The following is a 16,012-nucleotide window of genomic DNA, read 5'->3' as shown; positions in this document are numbered from 1 at the left end:
GCCTTGCTCACCTATTAGTTTAGTTTAGTTTTCATTCGGAAGTTTGTCTCAAAAGCAAAGGCAAACGTCAGATTCATCCTCAAGGATTTTTAAAAGGAGTTCTGCCTGTCAGCAGTGGCCCTGTAGCAGTTAAAATCTGTTCTCATCAGTGGACAGCTATTAATTTATACTGACTATTAAGACTGAGTGATGTACTAATAGTTCATATGTGTTTAGGATCACAGTCATGCACACATTCACTTATAATGATGCTTTGTGTGACATATATTGACTCCTTTTGAAGCCTGATGTCACATGCTGTTTTGACTGCATGGGCAGAATTAAAATATGGCATTTTATCCCTTTTATTCTCTTTTCCCTGACAGCAAGTGTAATTAATATTGTCAGAGTCTTTGGAATTTCAGATTTCATTTAAGGTCATTAAATATTAAAACTGGGTGAATATAGTTTATTATGCTGGTGGGCCTGCCCATGGGCCACAGTATACGAATGGGAGCTGTTTAAATTTAGACTGTTTTCAGCCTCTATCCCTACTTTATGAAACTTTTCTACATCTGTGCTGAGACAACAGTCAACATCACAAGGTACTGTGCTGTTATTGCTCATGACAAAGTTCCTGACACACAATTGTGCTCAAGAGCTTCGCTGGCAAACAGCAGAGCTTTGACATGTAAGGTCTTTACGTAAGACACTATAGATCAAAGGACTTCTGCTCCAGTGTCATGTTGCTGCTATTTATATGAATATCTTGACAGTGTGTTTGGCTCAAGGGCTGTTACATTGCCTGGGAGCTCGCAGGGGGTCACATATAATTGACAGCCCAGATTGTTTATGATTGGTTACCATGGTAACATTGGTAACTATTGTCCTGGAGTGGACCACAGAGGTCTTGACTCTGAGTTCACAACTCACAAGTTTGTGTGTTTTTTTTTTTTTTTTTGCTGCGTTATTGTGGTGTCTGTACTCTGCGTGTGTAAGTGTGTATGTGAAATCTATTTGCAAAAAAGGCTGCAGCCACCGGGTGGATAGGAAATGGACTGTGTGGAGGTCTGTTGTTTGCAACAAGACATTGCAGATGATGATGATGTTTTTGTGTGTGTAACGGACACCGCAGATATGTATGCAAATGGACAAGTGTGTGTGTTTCAGTGTGTACGTGTGTTGTCAAGCAGTTTGCCTTGGGATTTAGGCTAAGTCAGTTGAAGGTAATTTCACTGCAGCTCATTTTCAAGCATTTGTCTTTCTACCAGAAGCCATACCAGACATTAGAGCACCTGCTGCAATAGACTTCCTCTCTTTCTCTCTCTCTCTCTCTGATTGCTGCCACCACCTATCTATGTGTGTGTGATTGCGTCTTTATGTGTTTGCCTACCATCTTAAATCACGCTCTTCACCCTTGACCTGCAGACTGTTAGTGAGAAAGGGACACAATATCCTCGGATATCAGTCTCTCAGACTCGCACAATTGCCTCTCTACATCTTCCCATCACACGCTTGCTCTCTCTGGCTGTCCCTCTCTTTAAACTTATTGGATACCACTCTCATCTCGTCACTCCTGTCTTTCATCATTACACGTGTTTGTTGTTGCACTTTTCCACTCACCACCCCCTTTTCAATCTCTGTCATGCTGTCTTTGATTTGCTGTGTCTTTCTCTCTCTTTCCCTCTTGTCTCTATATTTAATCTATGTCTCTCACCCACATCACACCCCTGGCTGTGCAAAATGAATAGGAGGGAGAAGGGGAGGTAATGCTGTCGGCCAGGGGCGATGAAGGGGGGGGCAACGAAAGAGGAGAACATGGAAGACGGCAGCACAGCGAGGTGCAGAGCGGCTGGTGGAGGGATAAGGGGGAGAGAACAGATGAAGGAGAGGGATCACGGAGGGGATGAAAGCGATGCGTGTGTGTGTGTATGTGTATGTGTATTTGTCAGAGAATGAGATGTAAAGGCCCATTTTCCTAAGTTGAAATCTCCAAACGTGTCTGATGGAGTTTGTTAAAGAATAAAGAGAGAAGCACAGAAAAGAGAGATGCGTGTAGAGAGACATTAAAAGAGAGGAAGAAGGAGATCTGGGAAGCCGCTCACACTGCTTGCCAGTAATCAATACGCACTGCAAGTGTGTTTGAGCATCTGTCACCACACAAACACACACAGCCTTTAAACACAACAGGGAGTTTCTTGACAGGGTGCAGTTTTTTATGAAATCTGTTTATACATGCAAAGAGTTTAATTTGCCAGTTGGTGGGTTTGGGCTGTTCAAGAATTGTCTACAATGCAGGCAGTCACAGTGAGGCCCTGTGTGTGTGTGTGTGTGTGTGTGTGTGTGTGTGTGTGTGTGTGTGCGTGCGTGTGCGTGCGTGTGCGTGTGTGTGTGTATGTACATGTGTGAATGAGTATGTACATGTGTGAATAAGTGTGCACCCACGCCTTTGCAGTGGTAACAGCACTGAATGCTCCAGCGAATCGAGTCCCCTGGCGTTTCAAGGTGAGCCTCATTTTTCAATTGCCGATTGACGGGCCCTGTGTGTGTGTTTTAGGGAGACTAAGACTCGCTTTACTGCCCTGTAATCACACTGCTTCTCTCGCTCACTGTCTCTCACCCACTCACCACCAGAACAGAACAAACGCAGCACTTTATTGGCCCTTTGAGACAGGGCACACGCTGCATTTTGGGTAGTGTAGTTGCTATTTCTTCCTCGGCTGTCAAGTTTCAAAGCAACAAAAGAAAACTTTTCTATTTTAGCATTTGATTCTTGTATATCAGGGAGCTTTATGTTTTATTACCACAATTTCTCTGGTTATACAAGCCTTTGGAACTGCAAATGTCTTCTATCTAATACTTTATGCCATCAAGGACACTTATGTCAAAGAATTTAGGACCATTTATTACAGCAATTGAAATTGGCAGGAAAATGCTCTGCTCTTGAAGGCACTCCCAAAATCAATTTGAATAAGTATGCTAGAGTTGTTGCAATGTTGCACAATGGAAATTCATACATTTCATATTTCCATAGCACAAAATCATAAACAGAATTTCAAGATGGCTTGCACAGACATTTGTCAATGAATAATTGTAGGAAGAAGTTGGGCTGATGTCAGCACAGGAAGCCACAATGATCTGCTTAGTAAGAGTGTGAGGTGTTAGATTATTCATTCCTCCTCTCTGACTTGTTTTAACATGATTGTTGGTAGAGAAAAACTGCTGATATGGTCAGCAGATGAGCTGCCATACAGGTCAGCTGGACTAATCAGCTCATTACAGATGCGATTTCATTGCTTCACCTGAACGAACATGATACTAAAAAAGAGACTCAGCACTGACAATCCTTCCTCGACTTTTTAGAAATAAAAGGCAGCTTATGTTTGACCTCTAATGTGAAATGAAGACACGTGTGTAATAAATACAGTGAAGAGACTGCAAAGGGCAGTCTTTGTCGCTGTAACAAATACTAGTATTGGCATTTCTGCTTGTAAATTGATATTGCATGTCTGCAGATGTCCAATATTTCCATGCTGCAATGCACAGACATGCATGTGCTTTATCCATTTTTCTTTTGTTGCCTTAATTGGTCACTGGTTTCATCTTTTCTTAAGTGTCATCTATTGTATTTATCCCTGCACTTCACACAGAAAGAAAAATGCAGTAATGATCATCAAAACAACAGGAAACCTGCTCAGCTTTCTGCAGCCTGTTTTGTTCTGCATTTTAATTGGGTGCAACTGTATTTTTCAGGGACAGTGCACTTTAATCAGCATTTCAACTGAAGAGCCAGAGGCCACAAAGGCTAATGTTTATATCACAAATGCCAAGCATCTCAGCCAACCCAGCATAATCCAAGTTTGGTTTTCATTGAAGCATTGTTTGGGGCACATTGTGTGTGCCTCAGTGATAGTAGGACACCCAAGTGTTTCTACATGGGAGCTAGTGCAAACTATGGAAACTATTGTTGTCCGAGAAACATGTAACATGAAAATATAATGTATGTTTCCCAAACCCACTCACATACCATCAGTTTTATGAGGAACAGATAATAGCTGGGAACCACACAGCTGTAGAGTGCAAACTTTTTACAGACTACGGCACCTGTTCAAGGTAAATGTTTTCTGTCATGGTACACTGAGCCACCCAAACCCCAATATAATGTGAATACATTTTTTTTATCATTATTTTTAACAGTTTTAGATATCATATAGGTGAGAGAGCCATGTACGAATATAGGGTTTGCAACACACAATATCACAGAGAATGCAATGATGATGAGGACAGACATCTGTCTTCCACAAGCAGTCTGTTAAGCTGTTAGCCAGGTAGAAGTCTGATTTTAGTTTCATTGGGAGGGTTCGGATTCAGTTGTCTCAGACTGTGTTGAGGACTGAGCTGTATCAGTGTTTCTTTGAGATCTATTTACTGTGTCACTTCTTTCCATCCCTTCTCTGGTTGTCACTATTGTTCAGACTGCTGAGCTCCTGAAAAACATGGAGCCAGAAAGTGTTGTATTACTATGTTTTTTCATTATTATAAGTGTATTAGCTTTTTAAAATTGTGGTTTTAATATCGATTGCTTTTTTTCTTCTGTTTGTTCTGTATAATTTAGACCACTATGAAATGTAGTTAATGTAAATGTTGTCAATTTTTAAAATGATTATCAAAAAGCACCATAAATGAAAAATAATACAATCTTGCAGCGCCCTTGGCCCTTCTCAAAGCTCAACTTTGGGAGCCACTGTTGTACAGCACAATGTGTACTGTGTGTTCCTGATAAATTTATGTTTCAATCTGGCTCACCATCTTTGTTATGCCCAGGATTTAATTTTGCGCTGAACATGAATGATGATCAGGACTCTGAGTTTTGCCATCATGTGTTAATTTCCTGCAGCTCACAGTGAGGTAGATAATGAGGCTTAATGTTCCTGGTTAAAGCAAAAGAAACCTTCAAAGATATAAGTTGTGAGGCAACACTGTCAGTTTGGTCCCTGGACAACACCTCTGACTATGTGTACTTTACCATGTCTATGTGTGTGCATGTTTGGAATCAGCTAAGCATTTATTAGACAAAAGAGGAAAGTGAATTTTGCCAGAAATGACCTAATTCTTCATTAGACGTCTGAGAAAACAAACCTGAACTTGTTAACCTTTTCTCTGAGAAATCCCCAGATAATTATAACAATGATATTAATTTGAAGTAATTTATAAGGTTTTCAGTTGCACTTTACATGCATGAACATTGTCAGTTAACATCATAAGTCATTTAAGGTATTCCATCTGAGTCAGTGATCACTGACTATTTTAGAGGACATTTGAGAATACAAATTAAACTTCCTCACATATGAATTATTTAATTGAAGATGTGTTTAAACATGTCTGAGGCTACTTTTTTATGAGGGAACAGGACATAATTTACAGCAAGGTCCTGGTCCTGTTCTAGTAAGGGGGCCCCCAGAGAAATAAACATTGAATTCTGTTTGGTTTTATAGTGTAAGCTTATTTACAGCCAGTTAGGTACCTCTAACAAGAAAAAGTATGAAATATAGGCAAAGAGCATATCATTGACAAACCCATCTGCCAATGTAATTCATTTGTTGTTGCTGGCTAGAGGAATGCGTGTTAGCTGAGCAGCAGAGCAGAGAAACCACTGAAAAAAGGAATATTTATGAGATATTTGCCACCAAATATTTGATCATCAGAGATTAGATCCTGTAAGCCAACAGGGCAAAACAGAGTGTCAGAGGAGAAGCTGCAGATGCACAACAAATACACACACAGACCCACACATATCTTATCAGCATGGCTAATAGAGTGTGATCTAGTCTGGGATTTGCATTTTTGCTCAAATAGCATTCTGTCCTCCTCTCACTTTTAGCCTTTTCTTCCTGTCACCTCATCTTTTTTCCCCTCTTTTCACCTGTCCTCACCCTTTTATTACCCCCTCTTCTCTCTATCCTCTTCTGTCATCTCATCTTTCTTCTCTCTGCCATATCACTCATCCTGTCTGCACGTCCCGTCCAATCTCTCCATCATTAACCCCCAATCTATCTCTCACCTCTCCATCCTGTTGCCCCTGCTGCCCTCAGTCCCTCTCCCTCATCCATCTTCCTGCCCTTCTGACTTTCAGGTTCGTTTCTCTTTCACCCCATCTCATTGCTTGTTCACAGTCCGTCTGGTTAGCAGAGCGCCCGAAGTGTTAGTGACACGTACGCACACTCAAGGATGCATGTGAAAATACACACACACACACATTTCTTTTAACTCTGTCTTGCTGTCAATCTCCCTTAACCTTTATTTCTCATTCTCTCCATCAGCTGTCATTCTCTGGAGAAAAGGGATGTAATTGAAGTCAATACAGTAATGGCGTAACCTATTGATTAGGTTTCCCAAGTCTGTAATTTGCATTGTCACCCTTCAAACACTCTCTTTCTGTGCTGCAGTTGTTTTCAATATTCACACTGTCATCTGTGCCTCCATGCATTTGTTACAGGCCTTGAAAATAACTTACACTACGTTGAAATTTGAAATGGTACCAAAAGAATTCAGGTTTTGTTTTGTTTCTCCTAGTTGACTTAAAACAAACATACATACACCTTAATATTGGAAAAGAAAATGGAAAATTACCAAAGGGAGGAATCTTGAGAGATTTGATTAGTACTGAATCAAATTCCCACCAGCATATGTTGGCTATGCATCATTCTTTCATCTAAGGATGAAAACAGAGAATGTGCCCAGCAATATTCAGATGCATCACTCATAACAATGATAACATACCCTCAACAGGCTTCCTGCACATTCAAGCATTATGACATCCTTTATTCAACATATGTGCTTCCATTGCTATGGGTTCAATATTTATCACTGTTATTGTGTTCAGGCAAACCTATCAGAATTTTGAACTTGCTCTTTGATTAAGACTTTTTCCTTACTCAGTTTATTGTGTTTGTCTGAGCCAGTGAAAGACTTTGATAGAATAACACAGATACACAAGTACACACACACACACACACACACAAACTGTGATTTTAAATTATGTTCTTAACTGACTGACTGAGGTTATATAAATGTTAAGTGCACAGGTTACATTTATCCACAGTGTCTCAGTTGTAGATGCCTGAACACATTTGCTTGCTCTCCCTCGCACACACACACACACACACACACAAACACATACACTGATGAACAGGGGCAGCATTAGTGTATAAGAGAAGGGTTATTGCAATATAATCCCATATTAAAGCTACGTTAGCAGTTCTGACCATTGGTTCAGAGGCTTTTAATAGCAATAGCAACACACACACACACATAAATCGACAGAAGCACTTTGAATCCTTGTTGAAAGCAAAAGTTGTTATTCACGTTGCAAGGCAACACACACAAAATAAGGACTACACATGCACATGTACTGCACACAGACTCAGACAGACGTAATCATATGCATCAAATCCTACTGTGACAGATGGATAGGATTACTCACCTGCCACACAGACACAGGCACACACACCCATTCATAGACATATATCCACATACAGCTTCATTCTTGCGATCACACTTCTTCTTCAAACAAAAAAAAAAAAACACATATTGTACAGTTGCTATAAACAATCTTTCTAGAAATAGAAATGTGTACACTTGTCTGTAGGAAACAAGTTGTCCAGCCAAAGCCAGAGACTGAGGTTTAACCTCTGGAGAACATGGACAAACACACGCACAGGATTTTGTCTTTTAGTCCAGTTGGCTCATTGACGCTTGCTTCCATACAATCAATAGTACCTCCATTCAAATTCTGCCCAGTGTCTTAAATCTTGAATGAGCTGTTTCGAAAATAAAGTGCTATCCTTGGGCTACGTGACTGGTGAGACTCCTCAGAGGCTCATAATGGAGCATCTTTACCAAGAAAAGAAAACATTTTAGGCTCATCTGCTATCACTGACACAAGCACACTTACTGTACACGCACTGACTAGTCTTTTCCCAAAACTGTCTTTCATTGTTTTCTCAGTCACTTACCTTTTTTTATCCTCCTCTTTGGTCGGCATGCTCCTCCTCTCCCTTGTTCTCGATTTCTCTCTCTCTCTCTTGTCTCTGATAGTCCTTTAGTCCTCAGTACCTCCGTCTTCAGACTCTTTACCACGCTCTATCTCTCTCTCCGTCTCATTCTGTTGCTGCTGAGCCTCGCATGCTCGCGGAGCCCAATGATCCTCCCTCCCTCCCTCCTTCCCTCTGTCCCTCTCTCTCTCCCTCTGTCTCTCCCTCTCCCTCTCTATCTCTGTCTCCCTCCTTTACTGCCTTTCTCTGATCTCACCATCTTTTTTCTATACCTACTGCAGTTCCCATTCTTTCTCTTCAGCTCTCACCTATTTTTCAAATACCATCACTGTTATTAATTCCTCCACCGTCTCTCTTTCTCTCACTGTCTCTGTCTATCTCCTCATTTCTGTCCTATGATTGGTGGCTAATCCCATGCCATGCCCTGGTTTTTTGCGTGTGTATGTGTGTGCGTTCCTGTATTGACCCTGGCATGGTGGTAGACCCAGAGAAACTTTGGCAGCAGAGAAGTGTCTGCTCCCGGGAGTCGAGCCAGGACACAAACAAACATGCACTCACTCACACACAAACACACACTGCTTCTATCAGTCACTTTATTTATATCTCTAGCTTTTCTGTGTGAATACACACTACTATTGCCCTCTCTCTCTCTCTCTCTCTCTCTCTCTCTCTCTCCCCCCCTCTCCCCTTCTCTCTCTGTGTATTATTCTGTCTGTCGCTTTCTCTCCCAAATAGCTTCACCTCACTCTCCTCTCTGAGCTGTTTTGTCGCCTCCCCCCCCTTCTTTGCCCCACTTTAGCCTCCTCACACTGTTCTTTCCTCTTCTTTTATCTTCATCTCTCACACTCACCTCATCCTCTGTGTATGACTGTACCAACTCCCTCTACATCTCATTCCCTTTCTTTCTCTGCTCTTATTCATACTGGCTGAGTATGCTTTCTTTCTCGAGGCAAACAAGACAAAAAAAACAAGATAAATTGAATAAAAGTCAGATTAAACGCCATATGACATCAGGTTCTAATTATGCTTTGTCTCTGAAACACAGCAGGAAATGTGTATTTTCAAATTAATTTCCTCATTCGTCATGCATCAGGAAAGACTAGAATGTTTAGCTGGTATTTGCTTAAGATTTTGAGTTTTATGAGTCTGGAGTAGGTTTAGCTGCATTTCATTCAGTTAAGGTAAGGTTGAATGTAGTGTCAACAAATAAATGTACATAATGAGGCAGATGTTTTCACAAATATAATAAAACTGTTGTGTTTCTTTTGTATCTGATGGCTCATGTAACTGTGTTTTGAGTTATGACTGTCAGTGATTTGTTTGTGTGTGTATGGGCATTGAATTATTACCTGTAAGTGTGTGTACATGTGTGTGTGTCTGTGTGTGTGTGTGTGTGTGTGTGTGTGTGTGTGTGTATGTGTTCCCTGAGTAGTGCCTTGATGCAATGTCCATGTGAATGTCCCTCCTGACCCCTCCTCCATCTGAAAATAGCTGGTGATGTATGCACCACCGCAAAGTGCTTGACTCACCTTGTATTGTGTTTCAATTGACCTCTGGTGAAACGAACAGTGTGTGTGTGTGCGTGTTCATGTTTGTGTGTTTGTGTGTGTGTGTGTGTGTGTGTGTGTGTGTGTGTGTGTGTGTGTGTTCGTGTTCGTGTTCGTGTTCGTGTTCGTGTTCGTGTTTGTGTTTGTGTTTGTGTTTGTGTGTGTGTGCGCGCGCTTGTGTTCATGTTCGTGTGTGTGTGTGTGTGTGTGTGTGTTCGTGTTCGTGTTCGTGTTCATGTTCGTGTTCGTGTGTGTGTATGTGTGTGTGTGTGTGTGTGTGTGTGTAACCATGTGAATGTGTTTGTGCACATTACATAAGCAGCCCGGGTCCAGTGCAACACGTGGGGCCTTTAAGAATGATACACGTGTGCACAAAAACATACAAGGTTGACAATGCATGAGATAGTAATGCTAAAGCTCTGAGGTCTAAGTAATTTTATTTGGAGTGGAGGATGAGAGGAGAAGCATGTCATTGTCTCTTCTCTTCTCATTATTCCTTTCCCCTTGACCTCTGTCCCTCCCTTTGCTTCCTCTTCCTTATTTTTATCAACTGATTGTGTGTGTCTTTGTACTTTACTAGGGAATGGGACTCTGAGGACACATTGATCGGTTTTCTGAACAGTGAACTAGCGGACATGTTCACATACACACTGAAATGCAAACACCCATGCACCCACATAGACACCCATGTTATCCCTTTCTCTTTCTCTGCCTCAGACAAACACAACAACTCTAATTACACCTCAGCACAATCCATCTCTCTCTGTCATCTCCCCTCTACTTTCCACCTCGGCCCCCAGGTGTCAGAAAAATGTGCGTGTGTGTGTTTGGGTGTAATGGAGGGGGGTCAGAGATGAGCATGTGTCTGTGAAGGTACAGTGAGGAAGGCTTCAGGCCTCCAGTGAGACTGTGTTTTTGGTTGTTCTATTTTGAAAAATGAAGATGAAAAGTTGAGAGCAGTGTAATGACTTCCCACCTGGGGGCACACCACAAAAGGAATGGCAAAAAAGAGAAGAGGAGAAGTAAAAAGGAAAGGGTGATGAGGAGGGGCACAGGCAGGTTATGGACCTAAATGAAGGGCTGGGAAAGGCATCAATGGGCCTAATATGGATTTATTTGAATGGATGGATGTTATCCCCCCTGAGCTTCAAATTTAAACTCATTTAAACATCTAATTGGTTCTATTTTGCTGTGAATGACTTTGTGTCAATCCACTTATCCTCAAAATATGCTAAATGTTGAAGATATTTGCAATTTAATAGGTGAGAACCTATAAGTAGATGCAAAAATTATCCTCTTGTACTTGGTGGATTTCTTGCTCCACTGTTCCACACTACTGAGTGACAGTTGTGACTAGTTGTGTGTTCCTTTAACAGATTAAACCCTAACGCTTCAAAGTATTTAAATTAGGGCTGTCAAAGTTAATGCTTTAATGCTCTGTCTTAATTTGAAATGAATTGTATGTTAATTATATTTAATTGCATCAATTGTGTTTCAGTGTTTATCCCACTGGGCATCTATTAGGGATGATGAACTTTTAAGAGAGAATTCAAACTTGGTGACATAAAATAAGTCTTTATAACTTGTGAAAGAAGAAATGGCACAATCTGTCTCTCACAAGAAAAAAGAGAAATCTGCAAGAAATTAAATCTTCTCTCAGTCTGTTCACTACACTCAGGACATTTGCTGCTACAGCTTGACTTTGACCAGTAGCTTGTGATAGCTTAGCCATGATTTAGTTAGCAGAAATTATGACTCTGTGTTTGTGATACTGTTAGAGTATGTTGTAGCATGTCACAGATAAAAATTCACTGGTTTTCAGCAGTATCAGCAATGCAAGCAATGCGTGGATTCGTGGTATGTGTGCTGTGTGGGAGTTGAAGGTGCAAAAGCAAAAGAAGGTGATGCTGGGTGGATGTCAGCTGTAGGAGGGGAGAAACAGAGTGATACAGCTATCATAGTCTGTCAGGCCCAGGTGAACATGATAGGCTCATCACCCTCTCATGTCAGCCTGTTGCCCTCTGACGTTGGCCAGGACAGCCTTCAAGACAATGGGAGGGCTACAACATGCAAGAAAGAATTTCCCCTCGGAACTCTTTTTGTCAAGAAATGTGTCCAGGGGATCCTATAGAGCCGATTGAAATGAGAAAAATCTTAAACACTTTAAACATAAAAGTCCAGTTTTAATACACAAATACAACTCTTTTTACATGCAAATGATCAAAACCACACTGTTCATTGCTGTTGTCACCCAAGGCAAAATCCACACGCCTCTGTTACTTAAAATGAATTTCTCATTAATAAATCTCCATTAAACCCTACATTTGCCGCTTGAGCCTGATGCTGACAACAAATAGACCAAGGATGGCCAGTGGTGAGCCACTCTCACCAGCTCAGCTGGGTGCTCGCTTTATGTATTTGCAGAATGAAATATCCCCTTTACAATTTTTATTAAATGTATGTATTTCATCTGATTATATTACAACCAAAGATTGCAAATATGTTTTTTATAATCATAGACTGGTAGGTACATTAATACCAGCTTGGTTTAATTACTACACAGAACTTTCACATTCATACTGTGGAGGTCAGATAGAAGCTTTTTCCCCAAAGCTGACATAAACAATTTCAAACTGGTAATTTCAGATGGAAAAACTTTCATTTTTTTTTAATACCATTTCTGATAAGTGAGTAGAAAAAGTGAAATTAATGATGTGTCACTTGTTTAGTTGGACACTTTATTACTGTGGAGTGTGATGAATATTGCAGCTTTTAGCGGTTCCTTGCAAGGTTTGGTTAGATTTATTCCATGTCATGCAGGTGCATTTCCAGGTAACTGTAATTTGATGCAACTCTGAAATTACAGCCGTTAATACATTATTAACGAGAGTGACCAGAGTGAGAGGATGGATAGATAAATGGAGGGAAAGTGAAGGAGGCGGAGGAGGAGGAAGAGAGAGAAATCCCAGACCTCGCCAGCATCTGTGTCCTGTTTTGTCAGTAATCTCTTCACTGTTGCGTAAGGCCTTTGCCTCAACAAGCCCTGAGCTCGCTCGCTCTCTCTCTCTCTCTCTCTCTCTCTCTCTCTCTCTCTCTCTCTCTCTCTCTGTCACACACACACACTGTAGTTGTCAGTAGTTTTATTAATGTACACAAGGCTCATACAGTATTCCTCTCATATGTCTTTGCATGCCATGCAATGTGTTGATGAAACACATTGATGTGTGAGAACACAGACCGCTGATGGTTGATTATTTGGCCCTTGAGCAGTTGTGTTTGTTTGTTTGTGTGTTTTAGATGATGTTTAAAGAGATTAAGAGCATACAGTAAGTCCTCAGAGAAGACCAATTACACTGAAGTAGGGCAATACGATACGTGACCTACACTTCAACACACAAACACACACACAGACACACACATACACCGTGAACATGAAACCAGAGTACTGAAGTACTGAACTGTAGAGTAGTTTTGGTGAGTTTGTGTGTTCTTAATCCTATTACTGATCATCCATTATACGCTAAGGAGGAAAAGAAGGAGGAGAGAGGGTGGGAGAGTGAAATAAGTAGAAAGATTCAGAGTTAGTTTTGCTATTTGCCCCTGACTGTTGTAATATAATTGAAGTATTATTACATAACATGATGAGTTTTACCTTCACTGACAGGGATAACCTTTACTGACTCTAAGACAAAAAAGACATTTAAATTCAATCCAAACCATCTTCCCTCATTTTAGTAACTGATATTAGCAGTACTTACTTACTACTCCAGTATCATCCAAATTGATCTCCCAGTGCTTTTATGGGTGAAACATGTGACAGGAACATGAGAGGGGGGGGGGGGGGGAATGGGAAAGAAGGGAAGACAGATTAAAGAGGGAAGTGTACTGACAGGCTCTCTGGTGTCACAGCACTACAAGAATTAAGTTGGGTGGAGGATGGGGGTGGTTATGCACTGAGTACAAACTCACACACATCCAAGAACATTCAGTACTCATCCCCATTTAAACATTTATGTAGTGAACTTTTGAGTCCAACTGAAAACACGTCCTTTTAAATTTGCGTGTGTGTCTGCATTTGTGTTTGCTAAAACTGTACCCGGTTGAAATAGGCTTTTGTTTGCATTCTTGATTTTTTTTTTTTATTAGGATGCAGGCAAGCACAAACATAACCTGTCCATGTTTATCAGATGAAAGCTGTCACCACATTAGACGCCTTTCATCTTTCATCTTCAATTAGCCATCCATCATCCTTCATCTCTGTCTCATGTTTCCCTTTTCTGCCACCAACTCTGGAGGATAATTTCACCCAAACCCTGGCAGCCGTACCTGTACATCTGCCATGTTTCTGGAAAATGCTTGTGAACCTCATTTCAGCAATTAAACACATCAGAGGGGAGGCTCAGAAGACACTAATGTAAAAGTAAAACAAAACAAACAGGACAGGACTTTAAGCAGGGAATAAACCACACTGGACATTGACTGTGCTCTTTACAAATCAGACTGCTCCTGGTGTCCACGAGGAGCCTGCACACAACTCCTTTCAGGCTCATCATACTGGCTTTCATTGGTGGGAGCATCATGCCTGCTGTTTTAAGCTCAAGAAATGAAAATTAAGATTGCAGATGCAAGAGAGAAAGAGATTAAATGAAAAAGAAAAATAAGAAAAGGGACAGGGCCACTTACAGGAGTAACAGGTTCGCAGGAGGACATTTTATTGTCTGTATAAACATTCTAAAAGGCAGAAATGATTAAGAAAGTAACATCAGACAGTTGGAGTAGAAGGAAGTTGAAGGTGACGAGAATTTAGCTCGACTAACCAACAAATATTTTAGCACTCTAAGTGATCATATGTATGTAATATATGCAAGATATTTTAACATTTATGCCATTTGTTATTTCTGTTCTCCTCTGGTCAGTGCAGTTCAGTTTTTGTCGTCTTTTTCTCTGTTTTCGTCTCCTCTGTTGCCCGCTGCCCCTCTCAGTGTCTCCCCCTCTCAGCCTCTGGTTGTGGAAAAGTTTGCGCTAAATTTTCCATGAATTTTGTGCTTTAATCCAGCTCAAGGAGTTTTTCTCTGCATAAGTAGTTTTCACACACACTTAAAACTTGAAACTTGTTAAAACTTTTTTTTGCCTGTCCTCATCTTTCATGTCTGTCTTTCACAGACACAGCAGTGTTCGGGTCCCTCTCCCTCCACTTGTTTCTTGACTCTCCTTCACTTTCATCTTCCATCTCTAACTCTCTCTGTGTTTTCCAGAGTGTTAACACCTCATTAAAAATTGCAACAGTAAAAACCTGCAGTGTGTAGTCATTGTGTTTAGTTATTACCTGCCTTGCTTTGTGAAATCAGGACCTTTTATATGTTGTGTTTTGTCATGATTTTATACGATACATTTTTTTTAATATAACGTTTTTACTATTGTGATGACATTGAAATTCACCACATCTTGCATTGCACATTCTATTTTTTTTTTTTTAATTGTGTTTATATTGCGATTCAGAATATGTTTTCGAAATCTTACCTAGTGGCAGAGGGCCACAATGTAAACTGTAGAATACAATTTAGAAACCGCTGAGTGTGCCAGTCTTTCTGGCAGTGGTTATGTTTGTTTATAGAAATTATGCTAATTTGTGAATAAAACAGGGGTAACACGTTGATGCATAAAAAATCAAAAACAATAACATCAGATTGCTCAGAGTACTTCCCCTTTTCAAGGGCCTGCAGGCAGCATGTGAAGATGGCTTTAATTAGTAATTGACAGAACTGGTCTGACGTTTTCTTTGAAATCCTCTTGAAACAGACTTACAGTACAGCAGCAAATCTTACTTTAGGAGATTTAAATGTCTTTGGATTTAGATGTATAGCACTCAGTTTAAGAGCAGCTGCACGGTGCCCAAAAAGCATCGACTGTACAAAAGAAGTAGACGTAGCTTCAGGGTCTAAAAAAATGAAGCCAATGCGAAAGTGCCATAAACCTGTATTCTTTCTAATGGCCAATAGGGGTGACAATTACCTTCTTTCTCAGTTGATTTATACCTCAATGTACACTCTCTGTATGAGTTTATGGTCTCAATTGCTAGTTTCAGTTTTTTTTTTTTTTTTACTAGCTGACTTACCAATTAGAGTTATCACGCCTGGCTCCAAAAAATCAAGATGGCGACACCCAGACCCGAAGCTTAAAATCTGCAGTCCAAAAACTAATTGGTGGCGTAATGGTGGCTACATCCACTGCTTTTATAAAATCTATGCCAAACCGTAATGGTGCATCCCTTTCTCTCTCACACACTTTACCTTTGTAGTCCAGGGTGGTAGCCTGCATGACAGCTATCCTCAGTCAGATGGATGATCTTCACTATGCTACATACATAGACACCTTCACTGGAACCTCTGATCTCGTGGTAAGTACACACACACACACACACACACACACACA

General features: G+C 40.6%; 1 protein-coding gene across 1 annotated transcript in view; it reads left to right on the top strand.

The window, feature by feature from the left end:
- The window catches only part of dock2-like (dedicator of cytokinesis protein 2), a 94,874-nt gene that overhangs the window by 60,929 nt on the left and 17,933 nt on the right, over positions 1-16,012 (top strand). Inside the window, exon 27 of the mRNA XM_070836321.1 lies at positions 15,879-15,977. Coding sequence (XP_070692422.1) covers positions 15,879-15,977 — 99 coding nt within the window. The remainder of the gene's footprint in view (positions 1-15,878; positions 15,978-16,012) is intronic.

This window comes from Pempheris klunzingeri, chromosome 9 (genome assembly GCF_042242105.1).
Source record: "Pempheris klunzingeri isolate RE-2024b chromosome 9, fPemKlu1.hap1, whole genome shotgun sequence".
Classification (NCBI taxonomy): Eukaryota; Metazoa; Chordata; class Actinopteri; order Acropomatiformes; family Pempheridae; genus Pempheris; species Pempheris klunzingeri.
Note: the sequence above shows the minus strand (reverse complement) of the source record. Positions and strands in the feature narration are given on the sequence as shown.